This window comes from Loxodonta africana, chromosome 9 (genome assembly GCF_030014295.1).
Source record: "Loxodonta africana isolate mLoxAfr1 chromosome 9, mLoxAfr1.hap2, whole genome shotgun sequence".
Taxonomy (NCBI): Eukaryota; Metazoa; Chordata; class Mammalia; order Proboscidea; family Elephantidae; genus Loxodonta; species Loxodonta africana.
Genome location: NC_087350.1, coordinates 48,313,108 through 48,335,127, shown reverse-complemented (window position 1 = coordinate 48,335,127; position 22,020 = coordinate 48,313,108). Strand labels below are relative to the sequence as shown.

The window sequence follows — 22,020 nt, the reverse complement described above, 5'->3', positions numbered from 1 at the left end:
AAGTAGAGCAGAGCAAAAGGGGCCCCTACAATGTGACTTCGAGGGTTAGGGGTCATTTTATGTTTTTTCCCCCAAATATTTGCATGATTGTTTGTTTTTAATTAAAAATACAGCAAGGATGTTTGTAGGGATGAGTGGGCTGGTTCCTGGGCACATCATGCCATGCCCTTCCAGCTTCATCTCCTACCTTCCCTCAGGCTTGGCCTCTGTCTTTCCCCCAAGCATCCTGTGGTGGTATACCCAAAGCCTGCTGGAACAGCAGGGATCTGTGAAGGAGGGGAAAAGCTAGAACTGAGAAAAACTGACGCAGGAAAAAGTAGCAGGTTGGCTCTCAATGTGACTAAAAGCCCAGGGTCCACTTGGTCAAGTTTCTTGAGTTATTTTCCAAAGGAGTTGAATCAAGTACAGCACAGGGAGAATAGATGTGAATGAGCCTTCTGGTCTGAAGGATGACCCCAGCCAGTGGTGGCCCAGGGTCCCCTCCATTCTCCCATCCCACCCCAACAGACAGGACCTCAGGCCAGCAACAGCATGACTACTTCTAGTGCTCCTTGCTGGTGGGGCCGAGGGGCTCAGTGCTTTGCCTGCCCTATATCAGACTGGCTTGCAGGTTTGGTGGGGGCAGCCAGCCCCATCTATAGACGAGACAGTGGAGTAGGGCCAGAAAAGGCAGAGCTGGCCTTGGGCCAGTTGGATCTGGCTGGGCCAAACATCCTGTGTCCATAGTGTGTCCTGGAGAAGGGCAGGAGCCCACAGAGATGTCCCACTCTGTGGCTGAGGGGGAGCCCCTCCTCACTGAAAGTAGGTTTTCTAGGACAGCCCTGTGGGGACTTGCATCCTCTTGCCTCTATCGAAAAAACACGGGGAGAGATCAAAACACCTGAGCCTGAAAACCACAAATAAATTCGTAGTCAGATCCCTTCTTCCTTCCAAAGAGGCTCAAGAAGCCTTTCAGTATTTCATTTCAGCAAAATTAGGAAAGAATTTTTTTTTTTAAGAAAGTGAAAATCAGTTTGAATCTAGCAACCCTCTGAAAATCTGTTGCTTATTTTCCAGAGAATGCAGGGGACTGATTGTTGAGGTTTAGAATGTCGTGTTTTGTTACACAGTTTCCATTGAGTAACGAATAAATCTGACAGTTTTGCGTTTGCTTCGATTATTTTTTGTTATTCTTAAAGACTAGGTACGGTGTGATCACAGATATGTGAGCACATTAGTGGAAGTGGAAAATACTTGGTGACTGAAGCCGCCATCCATGAGCTCACTCTCTGGCCTGGATCCTGGTGGCCTCGGACACTCAGCGAGCCTTTCTGTGCACAGTAGCAAATCTCTGAGCCAGGGTTGGAAAGACAAGCTTAAGAGTGTTTTCCTTGGCACATGGGCAGCCTCGGTTCTACCCAATATGAGGCAGGTTTCCGAAGCTTCCACTGGGGGAATCATCTTGAATTTCCTTTTGGTGACGTCAGCTGCTCTGGAAGTCCTTCCTAGCACTCAGAGAAATATAGGTGCAGTCCAGCGAATTACTTAATATGGCCCTTCTAGCCATAGTCTTTGTGACTTCCACACAATGATTGGATGGGACCATGCAAATAAGGTGTATGGAACCCTAACAAGGGGATTGGTTGGTTTTGCCACCCTGCTAGGCTTAAGAGAGTCAATCCCAGAGCAGAAGGGGGGACCTCACTACCACCAAGAGCAAGAAACGGGAGCTGAGAGTATCCTTAGGACTCAGGGCCCCTGCACCAAGAACCTCCTAGACCCAAGAGACAGAGAGCTATAACACCAGAGATGACATAAGAGGGTGAGAAGAGATGGCAAGCACAGTAGAGAACCAGCAGCAACAGAACCAGGAGCCCAGCAGGAGATGGAGTGAGAGTACCTTCAGGAAGAAGGTTTGCTAGTGGAGTGGGCTGCCTCTGGGCACTTGTTGGCAGAGCTAAGCTTGCCAACCTGTGGAGCTAGAGAGCTGAGTGCCTTTGGGCCAAGGCTTACTGATGGAGTGGGGTGCCTCTGGGCACTTACAGGTGGAGCTAAAGAGCTTTGTAACACTTGCCCGAGCAGTGCAGAAGCTGAGCCAGCCCAGGAGGCCTGAGGGGCCAAGAGGCAAAGGGCCAGGGAGAGGTCTGCCTGTAGGCATGGCCAAGAAGCTGTCCTGACTGAAGAACTGTATCCTGAGTTGTTCCTGACCCTGAATTGTAACCTGTTAAAAAAAAGTTACTTCCCTAATAAACCCCATAACTGTGAATATGGTCTATGAGTTCTGTGTGGCCATTGCAACGAATTATTGAACCCAGCAGAGAAGTAGATAGTGCTGTGGGAGGGAATGCGGGTGTTAGAATTGGCGAAAAGTTTGGACAGAGGAGATATGTCTGACCTCTGCCTCACAGGAATCAGCCTTGGGCTGTTGATCTTGACTCTAACACTGCCACCATGGGCTACTTTTATAACAGGTATTTAGCTTGGAGATAAGGAGCTCTGGTGGTCAGCATCGACTCCATGGCAGTAGGTTTGGCTTTTTTGTTTTTGGTGGTACAGTGTTTAAGCACTTGGCTACTTACCTACTTACCTAAAGGTTGGAGGTTTGAACCCACCAGCAGCTCTGTGGGAAAAAGATGTGACAGTCTGATCTTGTATACAGCCTCTGAAACCCTATGGGGCAGTCATACTCTGTCGTATTAGGGTTGCTATGAGTCGGAATTGACTCGACAGCAATGGGTTTGGGTTTTTTTGTTTTGTTTTTGTTTTTTTAGGTCGGAGATACCAGAACATGGGGCTGCCCTTAACAAGGTGGCTGTGGAATGATGTGCCCAGCAGCTGAGGCAGCCCACTCTCTTCCACTCAACAGTGGAATTTCACAGGTCAGATGGAAGAGGTTCATATATGTGCAAATAAAGATTCAACATCAGGTCTAGCTATTCTCCACACATTTTTTGAGCACGTACTTTATGCTAGGCTCAGTGCTGGGCACTTGAAAATACAGAGATGGATAAGACACAGCCATTGCCCTCAAGGAGGGAATGATAAATGCTGTAATCAAGGGAAGGTAATCTCAGTGTGCCTTGAGAGCCCTGGAGGAACCAGTTAACAGCCTGAGAAGGAGACAGAGTGCGCAAGGGAAGGGAGGACTGTGTAGGCAGAGCAAGCACTTCTGCCAAGGATCAGAGGCATGAAGTCCTATGAGTAGGGGCTGAATGGAGAAGGAAGCCAAGGGCATATCCAGGGAGCTGCAAGGAGCTCGGCAGGGCTTGAGCATCCTGTGTGAGGCAGAAGGAAGAAGCTTGTGGCACTGGCAGAAGGGGCTAGAGAGGCAGGCCTGCATTCTGCTAAGGAGTTTATTCCCTATACAAAGTTTTTGGGTAGTTTTCAGTGGGAAGGGGCATGGTCTGATTGAGTTTTAGAAAGGTTTCAGGGTCCAGAAGATAGGGAGGCTGATGAGACCCTGCATATGGTCCAAACGAGATAATGAGAAGTTCACAGAGGCCTGGAGACAGAGAGAGAAGGCAGACAGTGAATGTTTATGGCCTTGAAATCTAAACCTAAAAGCCAAATCTTCCTTCCGCCAGGAGTTAAGGATACTCAGAAGCATCATTTGCTTAAAATATTACCTCCCTTCTCCCGCCAAGAGTGTATGCTCCTTTAATTTTTTTTTAAAAGAAGGATTTTTCTCTTTTTTATTTCTAAAAGTAGTACATATATTCATAGCTAAAGGCTGAAATAATATGAAATTGTGTAAAGCATAAAATAACCCTAAAATTCCATTCCCAAAGATGGCCAGCACAGCAGTTTGGGCAATATTCTCTACTCTTTTCTCTTTATGTTATTCGTTTAGGGTTGCTATGAGTCAGAATCGACTTGACAGCACTGGGATTAGTGTTTTTTGTTTTTTTTTTGGTTATATTATTCTAGTACTCTTCTTACTATTTAGATTTCGATCCCTAACTCGTCTAGAATTTATTCTGTTTTAAGCACTAAGGTAGAGATCCAGCTTAATTTTTTCCTAAATGAGTAATCATTTGTCCCAGCACCATGGAGTATCCATCCTTTCTCCATTGATTTGAAATATGCCTTCACCTTATACTAAGCTCCCCTGTCTGCAACCACATACCTGGTGCTGGGATCCCTATTCTATGCCATTGGTTTATTTGTCTAACTCTGCAGCAGTTAGACAACTTGCCAATTTACTTCCTTAATTGCTGTAGCTTCGTGGCAAATTTTATATATGATAGAGCAAGCCCCCTTCTTCATTTTTCTTTTAAAAATATTCTGTTTTCATGTATTTACTCTCCCAGGTGACTTTGGAGTCAGTTTTGGAATTATATGAAATTTATGTATTAGACAATAATTGGCATCCTTACAATGTTGAATCTTTCCCTTTACATCTTCTTTCATATCCTTAAAATATTTTTACTTTATTAGTCTTTCCCTTGAGGAGCCCTAGTAGCACAGTGGTTAAAGCACTCACCTGCTAACTGAGAGGTTAGTGGTTAGAACCCACCAGCCACTTCACTGGAGAGAGATGTGGCAGTCTCCTTTCATAAGGATTACAGCCTTGGAAACCCTGTGGAGCCGTCCTGTAGGGTTGCTATGAGTCAAAACTGACTCAGTGGCAAAGTTTTTTTTTTTTTTCAAAGCCTATCTTAATTACCGAAGTGTTTCATTCCCATTATAACAACTCAAACATAGAGTGATATGGAGAAAAGATTTGTATTTTTATGAATTGTGTTTTTATTTTGGTAAAATGAATTCTTTAAAGAAAGATTAATAAGGCCAGGATGTATGTGTGTGTTTAATTTTAATAAATATTATCTAATTTTTCTGTCAAGTCTTACTCATATAGGTCTTACAAATTTGTAAAAGCTTATTCTCAGATACTTTATGGTTTTGTTGTTACTGTATATGATGTCTTTTTTTTATTCCCATTACATTTTCTAGCTGATGGCAGGTATGCAAGAATGCTATTGATTTATATATATTTACTTTGAACCTAACTCAGTTTTTAGTTCTAATAGTTTTTCAGTAGATTATCCTACATAGTTTAATCATATAATGTTATCTGTGTGTTCTGAATATTTACAGCACGATTCCTCCTCTTGTCTTACTGCGTTGGTTTGTGCATACGTAGCAATGCTAAGTGATAACAGTTACGGCAGGTATTCTTGACTTGGTCCTATTTAACAAGATTCCAATATTAATAACATTGTTTTCATTTTCTAATATATATTCATTATCACATTGAGGAAGTTTTACACTGATGCCAAAACCAGGTAAAGACACTACAAAAAAAGAAAATTTCAGGCCACTATCCCTCATGAACATAGACGCAAAATCCTCAACAAAATCCTAGTCAATAGAATTCAACATATCAAAAAAGTAATTCACCATGACCAAGTGGAATTCATACCAGGTATGCAGGGATGGTTCAGCATTACAAAAACAATCAATGTAATCCATCACATAAATAAAACAAAAGTAAGAACCACATGATCTTATCAATCGAAACAGAAAAGGCATTTGACAAGTTTGACAGCCAGTCATCATAAAAAACTCAGCAAAATAGGAATAGAAGGGAAATTCTTTAACATAATTAAGGGCATTTATGGAAAGCCAACAGCCAATGTCATCCTAAATGGAGAGAGTCTGAAAACGTTCCCCTTGAGACTAGGAACCAGACAAGGATGCCCTTTATCACCACTCTTGTTCAACGTTGTGCTGGAGGTCCTAGCCAGAGCAGTTAGGCTAGAAAAAGAAATAAAGGGCATCCAAATTGGTAAGGAAGAAGTAAAACTACCCCTATTTGCAGATGATATGATCTTATACAGAGAAAACCCTTAAGAAACCATAAGAAAACTACTGGAACTAGTAGAAGATTTCAGCAAAATATCAGGATGCAAGGTAAACGTACAAAAATCAGTTGAATTCCTCTACGACAACAAAGACAACTTCAAAAAGGAAGTCACCAAATCTATGCCATTTACAGTAGCCCCCAAGAAGGTAAAATACTGAGGAATAAATCTAACCAGAGACATGAAAGACCTCTATAAAGAAAACTAGAAGACATTACTGCAAAAAGCCATAAGAAACCTAAGTGGAAAAACATACCATGCTCATGGATAGGAAGACTCAACATTGTGAAAATGTCAATTCTGTGTACCGAAAGCGATCCACAGATACAATGCACTACCAAACCAAATTCCAACAACATTTTTTAACAAGATTGAGAAACAAATCACCAACTTCATATGGAAAGGGAAGAGGCCCAGGATAAGGAAAGCATTACTGAAGAAGAAGAACAAAGTGGGACGCCTTACACTACCTGTTTTTAGAACCTATTATACCTCCATTTGTAGTCAAAACAGCCTGGTACTGGTACAACAACAGATACATAGACCAATGGAACAGAATTGAGAATCCATACATAAATTCATCCACCTATGAGCAGCTGATATTTGACAAAGGCCCAAAGTCAGTTAAATGGGGGAAAAGACAGCCTCTTTCACAAATGGTGCTGGCATAACTGGATATCCACCTGCAAAAAAATGAAACAAGACCCATACCTCACACTGTGTACAAAAACTAACTCAAAATGGATCAAAGACCTAAATATAAAATCTGAAACGATAAACATCATGGAAGAAAAATAGGGACAATGCCAGGAGCCCTAATACATGGCATAAACAGAATACAAAACACAACTAACAGTGCACAAACACCAGGAGAGAAACTAGAGCTTCTAAAAATCAAACACTTATGTTCATCAGAAGATTTCACCAAAAGTGTAAAAAGATAGCCTACAGACTGGGAAAAATTTCTTGGTTACAACATTCCTGACAAGAGTCTAATCTCTCAAATCTATAAGATACTGTAACATCTCAACAGCAAAAAGACAAATAACACAATTAAAAAATGGGCAAAGGATATGAACAGACATTTCACCAAAGAATTCAGGTGGCTAACAGATACATAAAGAAATGCTCACGGTCATTAGCCATTAGAAAAATGCAAACCAAAACTACAGTGAGACACCATCTCATCCAACAAGGCTAGCATTAATCAAAAAAACAAAATAATAAATGTTGGAGATGTTGTGGAGAGACTGCAATACTTATACACTGCTGGTGGGAACGTAAAATGTACAACCCCTTTGGAAATTGATTTGGTGCTTCCTTAAAAAGCTAGAAATAGAATTCCCATACGATCCAGCAATCCCACTCCTTGGAATATATCCTAGAGAAAGAAGAGCCCTCACATAAATAGATACATGCACACCCATGTTCATTGCAGCACTGTTCACAATAGCAAAAAGATGGAAACAACCTAGGTGCCCATCAGCAGACAAATGGATAAACAAATTATGGCACATACATACAATGGAATACTACACAATGATAAAGAACAATGAAGAATCCTCGAAACATCTCACATCATGGATAAATCTGGAGGGCATCATGCTGAGTGAAATTAGTGGGTCACAAAAGGACAAATATTGTATGAGATCTCTATTATAAGAACTCAAGAAAAGGTTAAAACACAGAAGAAAACGTTATTTGATGGTTATGAGGGTGGGGAGGGAAGGAGAGGGAAATTCACTAACTAGATAGTAGACAACGATCATCTTGGGTGAAGGGAAGGACAACACACAATACAAGGGAAGTCAGCACAACTGGACTAAACCAAAAGCTAAGAAGTTTCCTGAACACAACCAAAAACTTCGAGGGACACAGTAGCTGGGGCTAGGGTCTGGGGACCATGGTTTCAGGGAACATCTAGGTAATTGGCATAACAAAGTTTGTTAAGAGAATGTTATGCATCCCACTTTGGTGGGTGGTGTCTGGGATCTTAAAAGCTTGCGAGCCGCCATCTAAGATGTATCACTTGGTCCCAACCCACCTGGAGCAAAGGAGAATGAACACCAAGGACACAAGGAAAATACTAGCCCAAGAGACCAAAGGGCCGCATAAACCAGAGACTGCATTAGCCTGAGACCAGGAGAACTAGATGGTGCTTGGCTACCACCAATAACCACCCTGACAGGGAACACAACAGAGAGTCCCTGACAGAGTGGGAGAGAAGTGTGGAACAGAACTTCAGATTTACATAAAAAGACCGGACTTAATGGTCTGACTGAGACTGGAGGAACCCCGAAGGCATGACCCGCTCCCCCTCCCCCCGCCACGCAATGTTAACCCAGAACTAAAACCATTCCCAAAGAACACTCTTCAGAGAAAGATTAAACTGGACTATAAAACATAATACTCGTAAGAGTGTGCTTCTTAGTTCAAGCAGATATATGAGACCTGGGTGGCTCCTGTCCCGAGGCAGGATGAGAAGGCAGGAAAGGACAGGAACTGATTGAATGGACACAGGAAACCCGAGGCGGAAAAGGGGAGTGTGCTGTCACGTTGTAGGGATTGCAACTAGTGTCACGTAACAATATGTGTATCAAGTTTTATATGAGAGATTAACTTGAGCTGTAAACTTTCACCTGAAGTACAACAACAAAAAGGAAGTCTTTCTAGCTCAGTACTTTATCAAGAGTGGATATTGAAGTTATTAATGACTTTTCAGCCTCTCTCAAGATCATGTGTTAAAATATCATTGCACTTGTGTAATAAACCTGTTGGGTTTAGTATCCTCTTAATATACTGCTGATTCAATTTGCTAATATTATTTTAAAACACTGGTGAGTTTTATTTGCTGGTATTTATTTGGAATCTGTGAACTTTTATACATCGATGAGATTGGTCTCTTTTTTAATGCCATCTCAGTCACGTTTTGGTATAATGGTTATGGTTATGGTAGAGTTATAAAAAAAAACTGGAATTATTTCTGACTTTTTCTATCTCTAGAACAGTTTAACACTCAGTTTTTCTTTTTAAAGTTTTGTGGATGAGCTTCATAAAACCATCTGGATGTTGTACTTTTCAATTGTAATGTTTTTCTCAATATAGTTAATACTTTTCCCCTTTTTGGTAAGCTGAAGTTTTTGTCCCTTCTTGAGACAATTTTGGGAAGATAGATTTTCCTAGTAAGCACTATTTCACCTAGATTTTCAAATGTTGGCATAAAAATTACACATCCTGTTATTTTAATGTTTACTCCATGTTTAGAATCATATCCCCTTTCTCATCCCTGACATTGTTTGCTTTTCTTGTACGTACATACCAAAGGATTGTCTACCTTACTGACTTTTTCAAAAAACCAACCTTCAGTTTTGTTTCATCTGTAGAATTTTTCACTTTTCTAATTCATTATTTCTGCTTTTATATTTTTTGTTTTTTCCCACTTTCTTTTGTCCTTCTTCTAACTCCATACAATGAATACTATTTATTTTCAGTCTTTCTTAATTATTAATACAAACATTTGAGGCTATGGATTTTTCTCTGAGTAGAGGTATATGGCTTTGAGTGCATCCTGTATGGCGGTAGTTTGCAATTTTACTTTTTACTTCTTCTTTCATCTCTGAATTATTTGGTGTTTTTTTGTTTTGTTTTGTTTTTCCCAAATGGTTAATTTTAAAAAATTTGTTTTCACCCTTGGGGCAGGGGAAGGATGGAATTGTTCCAGACCTACCAAACCTCACGGGCTGTGAGTTTGGGAGGTGCAATTTCCTGTGGAGGAAAATTGAGGGCTGCTTCCAAAAGAACAGGGAGTGGATGTTAGACAGAAGTGTCCACTGTTTCTCTATTGCCAATAGAGTTGTTGAAGGATTAAATAAGATAGTATATGTCACATACTTATCACAATGTCCAGCACAAAACAAGTCCAATAATAATCACCAGATTAATGTCTTCTCATCATTCCCCCTTATACTGCTGATCAAGACCTCAGCCCATGCAAAAAGGTCTCTTAACTCTCTGGGGGAACATTTGCAAACAGTAGGTTACCTCCATTGTAGGTTACCCCCATAGTAGGTTACCCAGGTAATCCCCCTGGCATGAGAGGATCTGTAATTGTGTTGTAAAAATGGCTTGGAGGCAGTGTCTGACCTCCTCTAACTTCACAAGAAGAAAGGAGAACCAAGACCAAAAGCACAAGGCTGACTCCCTTGAGGCAGAGGCCAGACATGCCCCTTCTCTCCACCAATTCTGACACCAACCGTCCCTCCCACAGCACTCTCTACTGGGTTTGTTAATTCATTGCAGTGGCCACACAGAACTCACAGACCACACTCAACGATTATGGGATTGATTAGGGAAGTAACAATTACAATTCAGGCTCAGGAACACTCAAGATATACTTCTTCCACCAGGACAGCCTCTTCCGAGTTGTGCTCACAGGCATGCCTCTTCCTGGCCGTCAGTTTCTGCCCAGTGGCACTCAGCTTTCTCTCACCGTGGGCCCGGAAGCCCACCATGCCGTCTCCTGCTGCAAGGTCTCTGCTACTGGGTCTCTCCTGCTGGTCTGTCCTTTCTTGGTGGTGGTGGGCTCCTCCTCTCTGCCCTGGAATTGGCTCTTTTAAGGCAAAACTGCCCAATTCCCCTTGGTAGGTCACAATTACCCTATCACAAAATCACCCAGTTGGGAGTTACAAGACCATGGTTAGAAAGGCCGCGTGCAAAAGTAATTAATCACACCACATGTGTCCTCATTTTACCTCGGAGATCCAGGAGCAGATTTGGCACCCTTGGATCTCAGGCTTCTGTCCAAGCTGTAGGACTTTGCCCACGTGCCTTTGTGATTCATGAGCCTCAACAACCAAGAAATAAACAAGGCCATGTGCTCATTATCCAAGAAGCATGGTCTCTGACCACCCGACATGTGACTGCCTGGGCCTGCCCCTTTCTGCAGACCTAGTAAAACTTTGTCTCAATGACAGTGAGCTTCCAACAGATTTTTACCTAAGAATTTGCTCTGAAATCTGAGTTTGCACGATTGATATTAATTAGCAGGCACTTATTAATACTCATAGTCTTCTGCATCTGACAGGGAGCCTGAGCTGCCTGCTGAGATATTCTGCAGTAAATGGAATTGCTTTGTGCTCTATTTAAAAACAAACAAAAAAACCCTAATGAGCTGCTGTTCTTTCATTTGGAATTTATCAGGACAGTTAAAGTATAGTTCTGGGTGCCAGCTCTCCTTATTTCTCAAGTTTGAAAGTGATCTTTTTAAGGCAGAAAAGGAGAACATGGAAAAAAGTCTTTCATCTCAAACTTTAAAAGAGAGAAAATGGAAAGCATAAGATGGAAATGTGGCACATTTTTATACTGTGGAGAGTTTTTTCCCCTCAACACAGCAGAATTTTCCTTATTAAATAGATAGCTGTGTGAGAAAAACCAAAACCAGACTCGGGATAAAAGTGAGACAGGGTGGCGGTGGGAGGAACAAGAGACCAGTGAGTCTCTGGGCTTGTGGCAAAGTCTGGGTGCCAGTGCGGGCTTTGGCTCTGGGAGTCTGTGAGCGCCCAGCTTCAAGCGGGCTCTACGCCATCAAGCATGGGTGTCCCTCCGCTTCAGAGAAGGCGTCTGTTTGGGAGAGCACCGCCTTTGTCAGCCTGGCACTCCTTCCTGGGGGCTGGGGCATTTCGTGGACATCCCTGGTGGGGGGCCTGGTTTCTCTGCCTGGAAGAGGGTTTGGCCACATGCCCCTGGTGTTGGGGCCAGCTCAGCTGTGGAGGGCTCCCATAGCAGAGTGAGCTGAAGGCTGCTCCCTCCTGGCCTCGTAGGTCTTTGCCCATAATGCAGTCTGGTTGGTGCTCAATGTTGCAGCCACATCAGTGCCATCAGGCCGTGTGTGGGGTGTGGAAGGAGTGAGCAGAAGCATGGTCTAGGTAGCTATCCGTCTCTGAGGAGGTCCAGTTAACAGGCAGACACAGCCACAGGGCAGGTGCTGCCTGCCAGTAACATCCTCAGAGGGACAGGTGACAACAAGGGCCTTCACACCCCCGTTCTGTGGCTGGGACCCCCATCCCTGTGCCAGCCAATGACTCTCAGCCTCCAGACCCCAGATCCCAGTACCCAGCCCCCAGCATTGCTCTCTGCCCCACGTCCTTACACTCAGACAGGTCTGAATTCAAATCCTGATTCCCCCACTTGAAGGCTATGTGATTTTGGGCAAGTCGCTTTTCTTCTCAGAGCTTCTGTTTCCTAATCTGTAAAATGGGGGGAGTGACAGTACCTACTGTGCGGGGTTGCCGCGAGGAGGCTATGGTACAAGCAATGTCCAGCCTTTCCTGAAGCAGACAGCAGTTGTTACTATTATGGTTGTTTTCTCCAGCACGTCTGCACCTCCCAGTCTAGTCCCAGTCCCTGGCACTGCTCAGCCCCAAGACAGCCAGGGCCAGTCGCTGGTCCAGATACTGTCTGTTGATCTTAACAAGCCCAACAGCACAGTGTCATCTACTGCAGTAACTTCTGTATAAGTAGGAAAAGGAGCTGAGATATCCCAGCTGTGCTGTCCCAGTCCAGATGGAAGCTCCCAGTGCCGGCCTGGCTGAGGTGGGTGGCCACTGTGTGGTCAGCATCTGGGCGCCATCCATGGTTATAGCAAACCCAGCTGGGCACATCCATCCTGTGGGCATACTGACGCTGCTTTGAGTGGAGCCTCACCGTGGAGCCAGGCTCAGGGTCAGTTTAGCTTCTTGGGCACCTCAGGGCCAGGAGTTCCTCACAACCACCATCATTAACCCCATTCCACAGGCAAGGAAACTGAGGCAACAGGAGGTGAAAAAGCTTGCCGAGGCTGCCTAGCTAGTAAGTGACATAGTCAGGGTTTCAAGTCTCCTGGCGCTGAGCCCCACACTGTCCTACTTACACCACAGCTGCCTGTCATGTGGCAGAGTCGGTAGGACTCTCAGGCCTGGGTGGCCAACTGAAGATGGGACCCAGGATGGATATCCTACAATAAGCCCTGAGGGAGGCAATGGGGAGTGGGTCACAGGTGTAGCAGGAGGAAGCGACAGCAGTATAGTCATGAGCCCTTGTTTGTCTGAGCCTCCATCTCACCTTACCAGCTTCCAGACACCAGGGAACATGGCTGGGGTAAAAGAAGGACTGACAATGTGGCACCCTGGACAGACTTGCCATCTGGGCACTTCTGGATGGATGTTGCCTCTGCCACTTCCCAGCTGTGTGACCTCTGACAAGTGATGCAACCTCTCTCAACTTCAGTATCTTCCTCTGTAAAACGGGGATAATAGCTCCCTGACAGGAGTGTTTTTGTTACTAATCAACAATCTGTGCAAAGCTCTCAGTCTGTGACCTGGCATACAGTAAGTGCTCAGTAAACGTTAGCTGTTAGTGTCATCACCTGACTCTTGGTGTCTCTTTCTTCATCTACAAAATGAGGGTGAAAGTATGTGCTTCATAGATTTATTGTATGGATTAAATAAAATATGCTTCCATTTATGCTCTCCTTCTTTCAACTAGTGTTTATCAAGCAGCTCCTGTGAGCCCTGTTCTAAACAATGGAGATTCAGCTCATGGGGCAAAGACACAGTTCCTGTTCTCAGCAGTTTTAAGTCTGATGGGGGAATGAGACATTAAATACATAAATGATACAATTGCAGTTGTGGTAAGTGCTAACTGTATATATAGGGATTAGCATAGCACCTGGCACAGTACAGCAGGAGGTGGGTTTTCTTATCATTTCATTACGGTTTAGAGTTTTAAATCTTTTCCTTTATGGGCTAATATACTGAAAACATTTCCCTGGATTTGTGCAGTGTTAACTGTAGAAGATGTGCTGTTTGGGGAGCCATTTTTATTGTGGGAAGTGAAATATGGAGGTTCTGTCGAGGTTCAGGGTTCTCCCCAAGTTGCTGGGGCCAGGAGGCCTCCTTGGGGAGGACCACCCAGTCCTTAGCATGTCTTGCCTTTGTTCGTGCTCCCAGGTCCAGGTAAGTAGACAGACGTTGGAGTCTGCATTTTTTGTACAGGGGACTGATGAACAGACTGACAGTGGAATTTACTCTCGTATGAAATTCGTGAATTCCCTCTGCTCCCAGGATGCAAGCAGGGGCTTGAGGACAGTCTGTGGAAACGGTATGCTGCCCCCTTCTAAAGCGAGCTTCTCCAGGCCTCTGTTTGCAGAGCACTACTCAGGAATCCTCTGTGAGGAGTCCTCCTCTAGAGGCCTGAGGGGAAGCGCCCATCCTGAAAGGGCCACACAGGGTGAGTCTTTCATTTGAGGCTGTTATTTGAGAAAAGGTGATTCCCTGTGTGTTTCTGCTGACTGGTGGCCCCATGGGTAGACACACAGGCACTGAAGCCAGATGGACCTGGCTTCAGATCCCAGCAACACCAACACTTACTTGCCGTGGGGCTTCGGGCAGATGTCTTAATCTCTCTGAGCTTTAGTTTCCTCCTCATACTTCACACAGTTGATGAAAGGATTATATAAGATAATGTGGATAAAATGCCTGTTTCATAATAGATCCTCAGGAAGCATCAGTTTTCACCTTTTACCCTTCTCCTGCCTCTTCAGTTCTTTGCTCCCCAAGCTGATCTTTCTCTCTGCCACCCTGAGTCAGCACGCTACTCACTACTCGCTGTACCTGGAATAAAGTTGTCTCGTGTTGCATGTCCCCTCACCTTGTGCTCAGCACTGGAGGATATTTTTGGTTGTGGTTGAAGCGGTAGTGGGATTTTCAGGATTGCCATTGCTGAATCCTTGGGGGAGGTCTGAGTTATATTCTTGAGATGGGGGAGGAAACAAGGGCAAGGGAAAGAAATCTGTGGATTTAAACCTACCAAAACTGGAGCTTATAGACAAAGGAAATTATTTCTAATGATTAGACTTTTGGAAACATGGCACCGCCAAAAGGAAAGAAAACGGAAATGGCTCCTATGAGAAGTGCTAGCATATGTTTCTGTGATTTAATGGTTTTCCGTAACAATGTGTAGCTATTTAAAAAGCAGACGAATGACTCATGGTATCCAGCACCAGCGGTATACTGTGATGGCAGGAAGCGTGTACTCTGGAGGAGGCAAGCTTGAGTTTGACTCCTGTCTCCTTTGCTTACCAGATGTCTGACCTTGAAAGAGTTACTATGTGACCTCAAAAAGTTCTGAGCTTCCTCTTCCTCTTCTATAAAATGGATTGTTGTAAGGATAAAATAATGTGTAGCTCTTAGTACAGGGCTTGTCCGTCCATTCCAAAAAAAAAAAAAAAAACCCAACTATTATTTTAAGTATCTGGTTAATTATAATGTTTGTACTAATTGTCAGTTTTTAAATAGTAGACATTTAAGGCTATAAAATTTCCCCTGATTACCACTTTAGCCAGATCTCATAATTTTGATATGCCATGTTACCATTGTCATTGTCTTCGAATAGATTTTTTTATTTTAGTTTCTTTGTTTTTTCTTTAGTCTAAAAGTTGCTTATGAGTGTGTGTATGTTTTGCAAATGGTTAGAATTTTTTCTGTATTTCTTGTTAAATCCTAGATGTATTGTAGTAAGGTCAAAGAATGTGGATATGGGGAGATTAGAACACTTATATACTGCTAGTGGGAATGTAAAATGGTGCAACCACTATGGGAAATGGAATGGCACTTCTTTAAAAAGCTAGAAATAGAAATACCATATGACCCAGCAACCCCACTCCTAGGTATATAAAAAAAAAAAAAAATTTTTTTTTTAGAGAAATAAGGGCCATGATGTGAATAGGCATAGCACACCCATGTTCATTGCAGCATTATTCACAATAGCAAAATGGTGGAAACATTTAAGGGTCCATCAGAGATGAATGAGCTAACAAGCTGTGGTATATATACACAATGGAATACTGTGCAACTGTAAGGAATAATGATGAATCTGTGAAACATCTCACAACATGGATGAACTTGGAAGGTATTAATGCTGAGTGAAATAAGTCCACAAAAGGACAAATATTGTCTGAGACCACTATTATAAAGAAACAAGAAAAGGTTTACATACAGGGGAAAAAAAATTCTTTTATGGTTACCAGAGATGGGAGGGGGAGGGAGGGAAAATTACCAAATAGATAGAAGACACATGTTAATATTGGTAAAGGGAAAGGCAATACACAATATGGGGAGCATCAGCAAAATATGACCAAGGCATGGGAGTTCACTGAGAGGAACGCAAGAACAAAGAGCAACTACGGTAATTACTATAGCATAGATAATCCTGGCACAATAATGTTAACAGACACTAATTTATGAATGGATACACAGGTAGATAGGTATGCCAGGAGGTGTGGGAGGGTGTTAGGGAATAAACACACCTGCAGATATAGGTTTGATGGTGGATATTTCTACATATATAACTGGAGGTGCTGCTTATATATTAATAGAGCACATAAGAACCACAGTCAGGAAAACTTCTTAGACATAACCACACACCTTGCAGGACAAAGTTCCTAGACTCGAAAACAAAGGACCATAAACTCAGGGGACATCTATGTCAATTGATATAACATAGTTCGTAAAGATAAAGTTTTGCATCCTATTTTGGTAAGTAGCGTCTGGGTTCTTAAAAGCTTGTGAGCAGCCACCTAAGATACAACTTAGGTACAATATACCATCTGGAGCAGAGGAGACGGAAGAAAACCAAAGAACTCAAGGAAGCAATTAGTCCAAAGGACGAATGGACCGCATGAACCATAGCCTACATAGCCCCAAGACCAGAAGAACTAGGTGGTGCCTGACTACCACTACCAACCACTCTGACTGAGATCATAAGAGAGGGTCCTGAACAGAGTGGGAGAAAAATTGTAAACAAAATATCAAATTCATAAAAAAGACCAGACTTACTGGCCTGACAGAGACTGGAGGAACTCACGAGACTATGGCCCTAAGACACTCTCTGACGTGGAAGTGAAGCCATTCCTGGAGACCACCTTCGAACCAAACAATAGACAAACTCATAAACGATAATACCCGAGAGGAACATGCTCCTTAGAACAAACAATTATATGAGATCAAAAGGGCAACATTTGCCCAAAGCAAAGATGAGAGTGCAGAAAGGGGTAGAAAATCCGGACAAAAGGAAACGGGGAACCTAAGACAGAAATGAGGAGAGTGCTGGCACATTGTGGAATACTTGTGTACAAACTATCAACTGGGAAACTAATTTGGTCTGTAAACTTTCACCTAATGCACAATAAAAAATCTTTTTAAAATGTAGATAACATGGAACTAACAGAGCTTTTCTTTACAATTTAATATGTAATCAATTTTTCTAAATATTCCTTGGGTATTGGAAAAGAACTATATTTTCGTTTATATAAAATCAAGCTCATTAATTTTGCTCATGTCTATTTATTTCTTTATTACTGTCAAATTCTAGAAGAGCCACGCCAAAGGCTCTGTCCATGATTGTGGCTTTGTTGAATCCACTTAGCATTTCTAGCAGTTTTTTGCTTTGTATATTTTGATGCAATGTTGCATCACCCATAAAAGTTTGTAATCATCCTGACTATAACCAATGACTGCCCTGACAGGGAACAAAACAGAGAGCCCTTGAGGGAGCAGGAGAGCAGTGGGACACAGACCCCAAATTCTCGGAAAAAGACCAGACTTAATGGTCTGACTGAGACTAGAAGGACCCCAGTGGTCATGGCCCCAGATGCTCTGTTGGCCCAGGACAGGAACCATTCCTGAAGCCAACTCTTCAGACAGGGATTGGACTGGACAGCGGGTTGGAGAGGGATGCTGGTGAGGAGTGAGCTTCTTGGATCAGGTGGACACTTGAGACTATGTTGGCATCTCCTGCCTGGAGGGAAGATGAGAGGATGGAGGGAGTTAGAAAATTGCAAAATGGACACGAAAAGAGAGGATGGAGGGAGGGAGCGGGCTGTCTCATTAGGCGGAGAGCAATTGGGAGTATGTAGCAAGGTGTATATTTTTTTTTTTTTTTTTTTTTTTAGCAAGGTGTATATAAGTTTTTGTGTGAGAGACTGACTTGATTCATAAACTTCCACTTAAAGGACAATAAAAAATTCTTTTAAAAAGTTTGTAATCATTAGATCTTCTCCGTCAACTGTACTTTTCATTAATATCAGCCACACCTCTTTACCTTGTTCAGAGTTTTCTGCCTTGAGTTCTGCTTTACATCATTACCACTTTCTTTTTGCTTGTCTTCTCCTCAATCTTGGACCTTTGCTTTATTTTCAACCCTGTTGTAAGTATCATGTAGCCAAAATTTGCCTTTTTACCTAGTCGGAGTGTCTTTTTCTTTTATTATGTACATTTAATTAATTCACATTTATTTTGATCACTGATATATTTGGTTTTATTCATGTTACTTTGTTTTCTTAACTTTTTATTTTGAAATAATTGTAGATTCACAGGAAGTTGCAAAGATAGTACAGAGAGGTCCTTTATATCCTTCACATAGTTTCCCCCAATGGTTTTATCTTATGTAACTATAGTATAATATCAAAACCAGGAAATTGACATTGGTACAGTATTTGTGTATAAAAACCAAAATAATCAAACATGTTGTTGTTGCGTTGGTTCCAGCTCATAGTGACCCTATAGGACAGAGTAGAACTGCCCCGTACAGTTTCCAAGGAGTGGCTGGTGGTTACCTTTTGGTTAGCAGCTGTAGCTCTTAACCACTATGCCACCAGCATTTCCAGTGTGTGTATAGATCTATGTTATTTTATCACATGTGTAAATTGGTGTGACCACCACTGGAATCAAGATACAGAACTATATCATATCACCACTTAGATCTTCTTTGTACTATCTTCTTATAGTCACACCACCCACCGCCACTATCCCTAGCCTCTGGCAACCACTTATTTGTTCTCCGTTTCTATAATTTTGTCCTTTTTTAAAACAAACAAACAAACCAAGACTCATTGTCATCAAGTCGATTCCGACCCATAGCGACCCTATAGGACAGAATAGAGCTGCTCCATAGAGTTTGAAAGGAGCATCTGGTGGAATTGAACTGCCACTTTTTGGTTAGCAGCTGTATCACTTAACCACTGTGCCACCAGGGCTCATTTTGTCCTTTAGAGAATGTCACATAAATGGAATCGTACAGTATGTAACCTTTTGAAATAGACTTTTTTACTCAGCATAATGCCCTTCAGATTTATGCAAGTTCTTGTGTTTATCAATAGTTCCTTTTTATTGCTGAGTTGTATTCTATGGAGGAGACCTCATGGCGCAGTAATTAAGCACTCGGTTGCTAACCAAAAGGTCAGTGGTTTGGACCCACCAGCCACTCCACGGGAGAAAGATGTGAGTCTGGCTCTGTAAAGATTACAGCCTTGGAAACCCTATGGGGGCAGTTGCATTCTGTCCTACAGGGTCGCTATGAACACTAATAGGTTTGGTTTTTGGTTTTGGCTAGTATTCCGTGGTATGGAGATGCAGTTCCTCTTTATTATGCTGTCTGTGCTTTCCTTTCTCTGTTTTATGAACTTGTGTTGAATTGTTTATTTCTATTTTCTCCTATGGTAATTTGAGTTCTCATCTAGGTTCTGTTCTATCATTGTTTTCTCTTAAAATTTTAGGCATGTTTAAATGCACATTTCTCAATCAACATCAAAAAGTAAACCATATCTATACCATGTGACCCCTTCCTGGTAAGACTTGGAGTAGACTCTCTGGCCCCTATTATCCAGCCTCATTTCCCAGGTTTTGATAAAACCACCTGGAAACCACCAGATTTTTTTGTCATAGCAGTGTTTGTACATCACATGTGATTTTCTTATTAAGGGCCCTCAGAATTTTCTGTCTAGTCTTAGTTCTAAAACTTTGTACCATCTCTCTCAAATAATTGATCTATTTTTATTTCACGTACATGATGAATGATGCAACTAATCAGGTTTTCCTTTCCCTACTGACTGCTAGAAAGCTTAAAACCAGTTTTGTGCCCATTCATAGCAAGTGGATGGTCATAAAAATATTAGCCCCATGTTATGTGGTATAGCAGTGGTGGGTGGGTGGGGGAGGTAGTAATAGCAGCAGTAGTGGTGGAATAGTACCAGGTATATAACAAGACTGCCATGAACATTAGCCAGCTAGCAGCATCAGCATCTACCTTTTATTCTGCCTGTATATATACTACCATGTAACTACCATGTAACAGGTATTGTACTGAGTAGTTTGTAAGTACTATCTCATTAATAAACTTGACAATGAACTATTCCATGTGTATTAGCCCAATTTTACAGCTGCTGAAACTGAGCCTTAAATATATTAACTCACTTGCTCAAGGCCACACAGCCAATAATAGTATACCCAAGACTGTTGCTTTTTCAATTTCTTCTTTTGTCCCTCAGTTAATTTCTGATTTTTGATTGTGGGGTGTGTGTGTGTGTGTGTGTGTACACAGGTAGATTAGACAGATAGATAGACAGCTAAGTGAATAAATTTAAAAATGAACTCAGTCCAAAAGAGGGTGCTCCTGAATATGACACCTTAGACCTATCTTTATCAGTTGGTGGGCAGTACAAGTATTTATACCTTTTGTGTCCTACCATTTTCTGTGTTGGGTTCTAAGTAAAAGCTCTTATTGATGGAGAGTATAACAACTAGAAGTGCTAAAATCTTGCCGGCATTTGTGTTGCTTGTTGCTCAAATGTTTGATTTACAATTGAGCAGTCTGTGTGAGAAACGAGTAGTCAGGATTGAAATTGAAGTCCAGATCATATCTTGGTTTTCCATAAGTCACTCTTTATACCTTTTAGCAGAGCAGTGCTACTTTGTGCTGTTTTGATAAATGGTGATCTCTAACCATCATTAAATATCTTCTTTAATTTCAGGGATCTATCTTCTGGATTTAATCTACATTGATTCTGCATATCCTGCCTCAGGCAGCATCATGGAAAATGAACAAAGGTCCAATCAGATGAACAATATTCTTCGAATAATTGCTGATTTGCAAGTTTCCTGCAGCTACGGTTAGTACATGTTGGAACCCTGAAATCTTACATTATTAAAATTCAGGGTCTAGCACCTGTCAATGAGAAAGCTCAAGAAACCAGCTAGTACTTCATTTTAATAGCTTAAGCATCAAATGGAAACCCTGGTGGTGTAGTGGTTAAGTGCTACGGCTGCTAATTAAAGGGTCAGCAGTTTGAATCCACCAGGCTTTCCTTGGAAACTCTGTGGGGCAGTTCTACTCTGTCCTATAGGGTCGCTATGAGTCGGAATCGACTTGATGGCACTGGGTTCTCGTGGGAGCATCAAATATGTGCTGGGTTTTTTACACAAAGGTTTAATCTTCACAAAGATTGTGCAAACCAGCCATTACTATCTCTGTATCCCATGTGAGAAAACCGAGGCTGGAAACAGTTTAGTCACTTGTCTGATTTCACACACCTAGTGAGTGGCAGGGAGCCCTGGTGGTACAGTGGTTAGGAGCTCAGCTGCTAACCTAAAGGTTAGCAGTTCAAATCCACCAGCCACTCCTTAGAAACCCTATGGGGCAGTTCTACTCTGTCCTATAGTGTCGCTATGAGTCAGAATCCACTCGACAGCAATAGGTAGTGAGTGGCAGAACCCAGGTCTGTTTGGCTCCCAAGTCATTCATTCATTCAGCAGCTATGTTTGAGCACTTATTCTGTGCCTGGTTGTTATGGATTATATTATGTCCCAAAAAAATATGTATTGTAATTCTTAACCTCTATGTCTGTGGTTATAATCCCATTTGGGAATGGGTTGTCTTTGTTATATTAGTGAGACAGGATTAATGTAGGATGTGTCTTGAGTCAATCTCTTTTGAGATATAAGAGGTCAAACAAGCAAGCTAGGAGGCAGAGATGGGGGAAGAGAGGTGCCAAGCCATATGAAGATCTCCCAGGAACAGAAGCTCAAAGAAACAAGGACCTTCCTCCAAAGCTGACAGAGAAAGACTTCCCCTAGAGCCAGCACCCTGAATTCAGACTTCTAGCCTCCTAAACCGTGAGAAGGTAAATTTTGTTTGTTAAAGCCACCCATTTGTGGTATTTCTGTTATAGCAGCACTAGGTAACTAAAACACTGATCCTGTAGTAAAAGCTAGAGATATGATGAGGAGATAAAACAGACATTACCACTGCCTCTTTAGAGTTTAGGTACCTGGGTACCCATTGCTGCCAAGTAGATTCCGACTTCTAG

General features: G+C 42.2%; 1 protein-coding gene across 11 annotated transcripts in view; it reads left to right on the top strand.

The window, feature by feature from the left end:
* RALGPS1 (Ral GEF with PH domain and SH3 binding motif 1) overlaps positions 1 to 22,020 on the top strand; it is a 407,684-nt gene that overhangs the window by 289,265 nt on the left and 96,399 nt on the right. For all 11 annotated transcript variants that reach the window (XM_064291416.1, XM_064291415.1, XM_064291413.1 and 8 more), the window contains one exon: positions 20,686 to 20,823. In XM_064291416.1, coding sequence (XP_064147486.1) covers positions 20,686 to 20,823 — 138 coding nt within the window. The remainder of the gene's footprint in view (positions 1 to 20,685; positions 20,824 to 22,020) is intronic.